The sequence below is a fragment of the Meles meles genome, chromosome 5, assembly GCF_922984935.1.
Source record: "Meles meles chromosome 5, mMelMel3.1 paternal haplotype, whole genome shotgun sequence".
Lineage (NCBI taxonomy): Eukaryota > Metazoa > Chordata > Mammalia > Carnivora > Mustelidae > Meles > Meles meles.
Genome location: NC_060070.1, coordinates 70,194,602 through 70,205,508, shown reverse-complemented (window position 1 = coordinate 70,205,508; position 10,907 = coordinate 70,194,602). Strand labels below are relative to the sequence as shown.

Here is a 10,907-nt window from a genome sequence, read left to right as displayed (position 1 = left end):
AAAATAGCAGGATGGAGGCCATGATGGGTCAGAACGCATGCTATTCTGAGAGGCAGAGCCAGCCCTGGAGATGTCCTCCTTTGTCTTGTATTGATCTTTTAGCTGCTGGATCATGAGGAGCCTTTGGAGTCTGGGGAAGAGTTTTTAGGGAAAGTAAACAGGGGATTGTAGGGGCTTCAGGGAAATAGATATTTACCAACCAGTATAAAACATTTCAATGTTTTCACAATCAGGATGGTTGAGTTGGCACATACCATCAGAAGACCAGCCCTACCAAGAGAGTTGAGCACTGTACCTTAATCCTAAAGTCCTAGTTGAAATATCCCAAAAAGCATTTTTGAAAGATGAAAATCAGGCGGGATCAAATTGATTGATAGCCCCAAAATACACACAGTAAAACACTGCCGGAGGAGTAAGGGCTATTCTTTCCAACAGAGCCTGGGAGAAATTCTAAGTCCCATTTACTTGAAGAGTAAATGGAAGGAAATCTTAAAAGCCATTGTAGGACAAGTTTCTTCTGGGTGGAAGAAAGGTCTGAGGCTTCAAACTGGAAGTACGAAGAGCACAACTGAACAACAACAAAAAACAGGCAACAAATTCAGACAAGTAGAAAAATAAAATCTTAATAACTCCTAAACAGGGGCCACAAGGAATTAGCCTCAATTAAGGAATGGCCATATACTGACCAAACACTGCTCCTCAGTGTACTTGTCCTAGAAGGCAATGGGGAAATTCACTTAAAGTTCTCATGGATTTTCGTTCTTGAACCAGAATTCTAATTCTAGTTAATATTATGATTGTAATTGAAGTCCTATAGAATTCTTCAAAGCTAATAGAGAACCATGAATGTGTATGTGTGTGTGTGTATATAGGAGCAGGCCATGGTCCAAGGGCGGGAGAGTTGAGGCAACCTTCAGAAAGGAGAGGTTGTGCTGGGACCACGTGCTGGAGGAGAGGAGGAGAAGCATCAGTTCGGGCCCTGGGTACAGCTGGCTAGTGCTGGAGTGCAGCCAGCCCTTTACAGGGATTCACGAGATGCCAGCTGTCTGACCTTGAGCAGGTTACCTAAGTCGCAGCCTGCATGCAATAAATGATAGCTTAACTTAGATTATTTTAAAGGTAACTTTCAGTTCTTCACAGTCTAAGTTCTGGGTGGTAAGGGGAATATGGAAAAATACATTTCTGGATTGGGAATTTTTCTTTCCCTTGAATTCCATGACCAATGCCCTAGAGTTAGAGAATGAGACCCTTTTCAGGGGACAGTTCAAATAAAATTATTTTTTACGACAGGTCACACTCTATGCCAAATTAACACATGTGCATCCTCAGCATTGATAATGATAAGCACTATGAGATCCATATGGAATCTGGAATAAAAATTAGGTACGATCAAAATGACTGAAAAATCAGAGTCGAGAAAAATACAACACAAATGCATTTAATATAAGGTTGTTAAAGAGGCAAGAGCCATTCTTACCAACAGAGCTTAAGAGAAACTCTAAGACTATTTTTTTATTAATGGGACCATGCACATTCCATTTAAACTTGGGGTAGGGGGAATAGTAGGAGTTTTTGAGAAATCTGGAGAATAGCATAAAATATTTCTATATTTAAAGGAATACAGGGGCGCCTGGGTGGCTCAGTGGGTTAAGCCTCTGCCTTTGGCTCAGGTCATGGTCCCAGAGTTCTGGGATCGAGCCCCGCATCGGGCTCTCTGCTCGGCAGGGAGCCTGCTTCCCCCTCTCTCTCTGTCTGCCTCTCTGCCTACTTGTGATCTTTCTCCCTCTGTCAAATAAATAGGTAAAATGCTTAAAAAAAATTAAAAAAAAAATTAAAAAAAATTAAAGGAATACATACTATTTTTTTCAATAAAGATTTATTGATGAACCATTCTTTCCAAGTATAGTGAAAGGCCCAGTTGAAGACATAAAGATGAATGAGAGGGAGATTCTCCTTAGTAACATAGGCTTTTTTTTGATGAACACATATGCACAACAAATCATTAGAAATCAGAAAGTAATGTCATAGACAGATTAAACATAGTGGTTCCTAAGAAAGCAGGACATATAGAAATGTTTGTATGATCTCTATTGTTTTAATCTTTGCACATGGAAAAACAAAGAGAAACTTTATAAGGTACAGTTAAATACATGAGCTATTAAAGGTCCATAAAATTGGCAAACATAATCATATTGTTATTCATAATAATGAACTAATGACAACTGTGGAAAAATGAAATTTCCAATCTCAATGATGTTTACGTGAGATGGAGTGATTTGTGTGGCGAAAAGGTGCAAAGGAGTCAAATGAAATCATGGTATAAAACAAGATTGTGATTGTACATGGTATGCAGGTCAATCCTGCCTTAGTAGTTAAGATAGGGTACACCTGAATAGCCCTCCTTTCAGCCTCAGGGGGAAAAAGCCTTGTACAGCAAAATACTATTTCCACAATGAAGAAGTATAGAGGGTGCCTGGGTGGCTCAGTTGGTTAAGTGTCTGCCTTCCGCTCAGGTCATGATCCCGGGTCCTGGGATCAAGTCCTGCATCAGGTGCCCTGCTCAGCTGGGAGCCTGCTTCTCCCACTCCTACTCTCCCTACTTGTGTCTCCTCTCTCTCTCTCTCTCTGTCAAATAAATAAATAAAATCTTAAAAAAAGAAGAAGAAGAAGCATAGATCAGTGGAAAACTATGGATGAAAATGTTACATCAAGGGAGTGCCTGGGTTGCTTAGTTGGTTAAGCATCTGCCTTCAGCTCAGGTCATGATCTCAGGTGCAGGAATCAAGTCCCGTGCCGGTCTCCCTGCTCAGTGGGGAGTCTGCTTCTCCCTCTCCCGCTGCTGCTCCTCTCTCCACACATGTTCTTTCTCTCTCAAATAAATAAATAAAATCTTAAAATGTTACATCATAGCAGATCAATTACTTCCTCCAATGTCCCCATCTCCCCAAAGAACTTGACCCTTTTCTTTATGATGTTTCTATTTTCCTTTGGTAGAAATTGGTATTAAAAAACTTGTGTTCCAGATCGCTCCCAAGGACTTGGATGGAGAGAGGCTGGGCCACATTCTCCTCTGTGAGGGAGGAATTGTTGGGGGGCAGCTTTGCTTACCCTCTGACTGCCTGGCTATGGGTGATGTTCTACCGTTTAACAAATATGCCACCTTGGCATGTGACTCACCTTCTTATGCTTCAGGCTCCTCACTTACGAAACAGAAGTCATAATATTCTCCCTTTTACAGGATCATTGCAAAGATGAAGGGAGGTAGGGCAGGGAAGGGGTCTCATGCAAAGAATGAGGGTGCCCTGACCTAGATGAATCATTATTAGGTTGAAATGGGCTTTCTTGTTACATCCTCCCAGTTCCAGAGCTCACGTATTGCATACCAGAAGCACTCAGTATGTATTCACGGAAGCAAAGGCGGATAGCAAAGGCCCCACGCAACCAGAATAAGGTCAGAGAAAAGGATAATGGGGGAAGGAACTAGTTTCTTTAAGGTGGAAGTTTCACACACGTGTAAAAATACAATAGTTTGTCAGTCTAGGGAGTTAATGGTAAACATTAAATGGTTTGTCTACTTTTGAAAGGTTACTTAAAAAAGAAAAGACAGGGTGCCTGTGTGGCTCAGTTGGTTAAGTGACTGCCTTCGGCTCAGGTCATGATCCTTGAGTCCCGGGACTGAGTCCCGCATTGAGTTCCCTGCTCAGTAGGGAGTCTGCTTCTCACTCCCACCCTCTCCCTTCTCATGCTCTCTCTCTCTCTCTCACTCTCATTCAAGTAAATAAATAAAATCTTAAAAAAAAAAAAACCCACAGTGTAAATGTATTAAAGTAGACATTGGAAGTATTTATTTGAATCCAGAGGTTTTATGCTATTCTCCAGATTTCTCAAACACTTTGATTTTAGCTTTTTTATCTTTTAAAATGACACCGGGGTGCTTGCATGGCTCAGTTAATTAAGGGGCTGGCTTTGGCTCAGGTCATGATCTCAGAATCCTGGGATCGAGCCCCACATTGGGATCCCAGCTCAGTGGAGTGTCTGCTTCTCCCTCTCCTACTATTCCCCCTACTCCGCCCCCCCACTTATGCTCTGCCTCTCTCAAATAAATAAAATCTTAAAAAAATTAATTAAATGAAGCAGTGTAATGATTCTATGGCTTGCAGAACAGGATCAGAACCAGTTGCTATATTGAAACCATTGGAATCAAAAGAAATTAATGATATGTCGTGTTGGTACCAAAGAGTTGTAGGTAAAACAATACTAAACATTCTAGGGTGCCTTTAATCATCCATAAAATCCAATAAAGACAAGAGAGTGTCTTGCAAGCACAGAAATAATACGCTATTTCAAGAAAGGTTTACCATATCATACCATTTGTATATAAATAGAAACGATGTGCTAGAGGACAATGTTGATTGACATTGAGCTAGAAATTTGAAAAAATAGTGCAAGATTATTGTGATAGACATTCAGTCCTGATCCAAAGATTTGACACCGGATTTTAAAATCTCAGTGTGTGATTGCAATAAAACTAGGGCTAGAACAGAATCAGTGATTTATTCACATCGTGCATGAGACATTCAGCACAAATATTGGACATTGGACATTCAGCACTTTAGTGTTAGTAGCAAGAAAAGATTGAACTGATTGGGTTGCTTGATCCACTGTGAATTGCATACCTAGCTCAGTTTCCCTTTTTCACCTGCGAGCCAAGTTTGTGGGTCATGCGAAGTGCATTTTGCAGGTTCTGTCTTGGCTTTTTATGCCTTATATTTCAGTTTTCTTTCTTCTTTTGAACCCGTTTTCAATTTACATTTTCACATATATCCTTGAAAGCCCCTATAAGTAATTTGTGCAACAAAGCTCAATTATATGACTAAAAAAGAAATGAATTTTAAAATAAAGAAGTATGATGAATGATAATCTTAAAATCCTTTCTTAAAACATACGATAACTGGCAAAATTTCTGAACCCTAATGTAATTCTATAAGCAAACTTACCAGGAAGAAGCTTACTGAATAAATGTTTTCCTATGGTGCCAGCTATCTTTCCCATTGCAAATAACTGATATTGAGTTAGGAGGTGTGTCTCTCTCTTTTTTTTTAAAAGATTTTATTTATTTATTTGACAGAGAGAGATCACAATTAGCAGAGAGGCAGGAAGAGAGAGAGAGGGAAGCAGGATCCCCGCTGAGCAGAGAGCCTGATGTGGGACTCGATGCCAGGACCCTGAGGTCATGACCCGAGCTGAAGGCAGCAGCTTAACCCACTGAGCCACCCAGGTGCCCCAGGAGGTGTGTCTCTTGATTGATTTTTTTTCTGACTCTGAAATCACATTTTTGGACTCACAGATCTGAATGCCAGCCAGTGAGGACTCATTCCTTTACCCTGTCAGGGCAAAGAGTTACCACCTCTTTAAGTATTTCTTAGCTGTATTTGCACTTTATTAAAAAAATATTGCAAAAGAACAAAGAGAAGATATAGTCAGGGATTGACTCATATAAAGTAACAAAAGGCAGGATTTAGAATAACAAAACTATACTAGGCTCTTTATATATATACTTTTATATATATACTGTTGTAATCTTTCTGAAAAATACCACAAGGGAGTGATTATTAAGCAGAGAAATACAGTAGAACTCAGTATAAACTAAGCTTCTTTAAATGGCAAATTTGGTACTGTGGTCCGGGTATTTCTGTCTCCAAGGCCTTGCCATTTCCTTCACAAATGGGTTTTAATGTTGCATTTACCAAAGAACTATGAACCTGAATTTAAGTGTCTGCATCAAAAGCATAATTCAATTATTTTACATTAGAAAATCTTGCACAAGGGGCTGCTGGGTGGCTCAGCGGGTTAAGGGTCGGCCTTCGCCTCAGGTCATAATCTCAGTGTTTTGGGATTGAGTCCTGCATCAGGCTCCCTGCTCAGCGTCAGGTCTGCTTCTTTCTCTTCCCTCTGTCATCTCATCTTCACTCTCTCTCAAATAAATAAAAATCTTAAAAAAAAAGTCTTGAACGATTATGATTAATTTTTTTCTTCCCAATGCCATGTTCATTGTGAGTCTATTTTCAATCTAAAAACCTACGCTTACTCAGAAAATAAATTGATTGTTGAGGAATTCTCTCTCAAGACCTTGCCAGTGACAATTAGTCTGATGGCTTTTCGAAACCAAGGATAAAAGAAAGCATAAATCAAGGGGTTCATTGCTGAGTTATAGTAAGCAATCCAAACCAATATTTCATAGATATACGTGGGTGTGATGAAACCCAGGAAGGCATCAATGATTGAATCAATGAAGTAGGGCAACCATGAAATCAGGAAGGCTAGCACTGCGATTCCCAGGGTTTTTGCTGCTTTCCTCTCCCTCTTGGCCACTCTGTCTCTGTAGCTGTCCACCGATCTCACAGTCTTACTGCTCATACTCTCAATTCTTCTAGCCTGTTTTTGAGCGAGGAGGAAAATCTTGGAGTAGACAATTATCATCACAAGTGTGGGTATGAAAAATAATAGAAAATTGACCAATACCCAGCTTTGATTCACTGCGATTTGGCAACCTCCCACACAAGTGAGAGCACTTACCAGATCTTCCAGCCCAGCTTCATTGGCACCCGTGCCAAGAAGGGAAAAACTATAAGTAATTGAAAGGAGCCAGGAGAAGGCAATACATAAGCCAGACAGAGATGTGGTGAGCCTGGTGGGATAGACCAGAGGGTCAGTGACAGCAATATATCTATCCAGAGAAATAAAACCCAAGTGGTAGATAGAAGCATAGCAGAAGGACCCTTCGAAACAAGAGTGAAATTTGCAGTAACTGTCCCCGAAGTACCAGCAGCTCTCCACAGACCTCACCGTGCTGAAGGGCATGACGGTCACCCCCACCAGGAAGTCAGCGCAGGCCAGGGACGCGATCAGAAAGTTCGTAGGGGTGTGCAGCTGTCGGAAATGAAGGATTGAAATCATCACCAAGAGGTTTCCAAACACAGTCAGAACAACTCCGAAGCCAAACACTGCATAGAGAATCACGCGGGGGCCGGGTGAGTAGGGAGTTTTGACGCAGGATCCATTCAGGTTCTCAAAGCACATTTGCGCAGTCGCAGGAGGGAGAAAATCACTGCTCATGTTAATCGGTTTTGAGACCCAGGAAAATGGTCGTCTTCCCTGGCTAAGACATCATTCCAATCTTCAAAGAGTCTTTAAAAAAAAAAAAAAAAAAAGGATATGTACAATATGTCAGTAATTGCCATACATTCTTCCCCTATTTCTTTGTAAATACAAATCCTTATTTTCATGTTTAAAAAGTGATTCATATCCTCATCTAATAAGATATTTCACTTTGTAATGAATAAGCAGTTAATTTTCATCATCACATAAGATGCTATTTGAATTAAAAACATAGTTTCTCTGTATCACCTACTAGTTCATATCTGAGACACGTTGGTGAACAAAGAGCTGTTCCATGATGCACACACTTGAACACCGCTTTTCCCCCAGCTTACCAGAGCTATATTAATGTTCAAATGACTCTGTCCCCTCAGGAAAGTAGCCAAATAATTCCAAATACCCAGAGTCCTTAAGAGTGAATCCCCATAGTACAAGGTGTGGAAAGAAAAAAAAATCTAAATAATGATCCTCTTTATGCTAAATGTAACTTTATACCCTCCTAATTTCCAGGTGACATCTGACTTTTTCATGAAAAAGAAATGGAAATAGTGCCTGTCCCTAAAAAAACCTTTGTTTAGAATCTGAAACCATATTGTTCATTCTCACTGATTATTGGAGATTACATTTTCATTTTTGTAAGAACCATTTATTTATAATTCTTGTTTGTCCCTAAAGCTTTCATATAAGCTCTTTATCCTTTCCATTATTGGTTTGTGTTACAGAAATTAAATGCAGAATCATTTATTAAAATCTGGAATTCAGGTTGAGTTTTAATAATTCTAATTTGGGAAAGTAAGGGTGTGGAAATACAGTGTTTTCCTTGTGAAAATACACAAAGGAAGTATATGTACACCTCAAAAGCATGTTCCTGCTAAGGTTTTTTGGGTTTTGTTTGTTCGGTAGTTTGTTTGTTTCTCAATGGAACTGTTGGGAAGATATTAAAGAAATAATATGAAAAAAAATTTTGGAACATGGATATTCCTATCTTATACTTTAGATTTTACCATTGACAAATTTCTTTTTCCTCTTAGCTCTCTAGAACAGATCTCAGTTTAGGCTTTGAAAAAGATTTTTCTAATAAATGAATTCTGGTCACTTTTTAAAATCAGCCTTTTCATATTGAGGTATAATTGATGAATCTGTTCATGTTATTATTGGCTATTAATGTATCCGCTTTGGTGAATTCTTCATTAACATTTTTGCCCATTTTTAACTGGGTTTTAAGTTTTCTAATTATTTAGTTGACTGGGTACAAGTCCTTTCTAAAGATGTATTATGAACATTGGACTTTTCAATTTCTTGAGAGGTTTTTTTTTTGATGAATAAAAGATTTTAATTTTGATGAAATTTGACTTTTTTTAAATTGTTGGCAACTTTGTTTCTTGCCTAAGAAGCCATTGCCTACCTCAACGTCACAGTATTTTCTTCTATATTCCCTCCAAAATTCTTACAATTTTACTCCTAATGTTTACTTTTTTAATATGTTGTGAGGAATTTTATTATTATCATTTGAGGTTTAGTAGCAATGGTAGGAGTATATGGATATTTAGCAATTCCAACTGCATTTCTTGAAGTGACTATTCTTTTTCCAGTGAATGATGTTTGTTCTTTTGTCAAAAACTAATTAACCAGGGCTTCTGGGTGGGCCCATCAGTTAAGTGACTGCCTTCGGCTCAGGTCATGATCTCAGTGTCCTGGGATTAGAGTTCCACACCTCCCTCTGCCTACTCCTCCCTCTCTCCTAGCCTGTGCTTGAGCCCTTTCTCTCTGTCAAATAAAAAATAAAATCTTTTAAAAAACCAAACAAACCAATTAACCATGTACACGTGGACCTATTTCTGGACTCTATTATAGTTTTTCAATCTGTATTTTCTATATTGTTCTATGTTGAGGTCAATACTTTATTGTCTTAACTGAAACATGATAGTAAGTTGTTTTTTTTTTTTTAAGATTTTATTTATTTGAGAGAGAAAGCAGGAGCAGGGGGAGAGGCAAAGGAAGGGACAGAAGCAGGCTCCCAGCTTGGTGGGATTTGATCCCAGGATCCTGAGATCATGAACTGAGCCAAAGGCAGCTGGGTAAATGACTGAGCCAACACAGGCACTGTATAGTAAGTATTAAAGTTAGGTTATGTTATGTGTTCCACTCTGCTGTTCTTTCCAAAGTTGCTTTGGTTATTCTGTTTGTCTTTATGTTTCATATAAATTTGAGATTCACCTTGTCAATTTCTAGGGAAAAAACAAAAAACAAAACCCTGTGGTTTTTTACTGGTGTAAAGTTGAATCTATAAAAGTTAGAGAGAGAGATACTGAAATGCCTGATCAGGACAGTAAAGTAGCTCATTTCCCCTTTTAGTTTTGTCATTTGTGGTTTATGGGTGTAGATGCTTTGCCATTAACGCTGTACATATTTAGGATTGCTATATTTTCCTGGTAACATTTAAGGATTGGACATCCTAATAGTATTGAATATTTTATCTCTCTATAAAAAGCCAATATAAGAAAATAATGGTAACTAAATGTGTTATTTTAGCAAAAACTAAGGCAAGAAAGGAGTAACAGAGAAACAAAATATAAAAGGAACAAATGAGAAACAAATATCAAGATAATAGAATTAAGTATATAAAATTTACATGGCATGTCAGTGGATTTAACTCTTCAGTTAATAGACAGAAATTGTCAGGCTGCATGGAAAAAAAGCAAATCTCAACTATTTCTGCCTACAGGAGACACACTGTAAGTGTAAAGACACAGTCTGAAGGAAAAAGGGATAGAAAAGTAGATACTATTCAAATAATAAGCATGAGAATGCTGTTGTGGCTATGTGAATATTAGACAATGAAAAACTCACAACAAACAGTACTTTCAGAAATACAGATTCCATATAATGATAAAAGAACTATGTTCCAGAGGCATTGAGTCTTAAGATGAGTTCTCTGAATAGGTTGTGGGTTTCCTGGAATTGCTTCTTAGATATAACTCTGTGTGGTGCATTCATGACCCTATTTCCTGTGGTAGAGGGGGAGTTGATAGCCCACAGCCTGCGGTGGCGATACATTTACTCCGATTATTATCCTTAGATACTGTATTCAAATTCTGACAGAAGACAAGGCTCTGGTGATGAAGGATTTGCTGCCATACAGCATTTTAGTTAAAATACAAAAATGATGAACTTCAGAGCCTTTAAATTCCTGCTCAAGGGGCACCTGGGTGGCTTGAGTTGGTTAGGCGACTGCCCTTGGCTCAGGTCATGATCCCGGAGTCCTGGGATTGAGTCCCACATCCGGCTTCCAGCTCCATGGGGAGTCTGCTTCTCCCTCTGACCTCCCCTCTCATGCTCTCTCACTCTCTCTCTCTCTCAAACAAATAAATCTTTAAAAAAAAATTAATAAAAAATAAATTCCTGCTCAAGACCCATATGAAGGACATGAAAGCTTCCATGAATGCCTTGAAAGAATCCAGTATCTGCCACAGCGACAGGGCTGAGTTTCTGAGAACCAAACCCAAACCAAATTAGAATGTTGACCTATAGCAGGTCAGATGAAAATATAATCAGATGAAACTGATTACCTCTAATCTCTAATTCTCTCAAACTTACTGCTAGAGGAGGTACCTGGTCTACTCCTGCCTGAGGTCAGTTTCCCTTTTTATTAAGAAGTCTACAATGGCCTTCCCTGAAGTTGTTGCCTCACAAAACACCTCCCCTAACACCTTTGCTTGCCTCTAGACCTGTAATTACACTCAAATCCA

General features: G+C 39.0%; 1 protein-coding gene across 1 annotated transcript; it reads right to left on the bottom strand.

Annotated features, from left to right (window-relative positions):
* Positions 1-6,084: 6,084 nt before the first annotated feature.
* On the bottom strand, positions 6,085-7,157 carry LOC123942443 (trace amine-associated receptor 7a-like). Its single transcript, XM_046006375.1, has one exon. The coding sequence runs from the start codon at positions 7,114-7,116 to the stop codon at positions 6,085-6,087; it is 1,032 nt and encodes a 343-aa protein (XP_045862331.1). The 5' UTR covers positions 7,117-7,157.
* Positions 7,158-10,907: the final 3,750 nt, after the last annotated feature.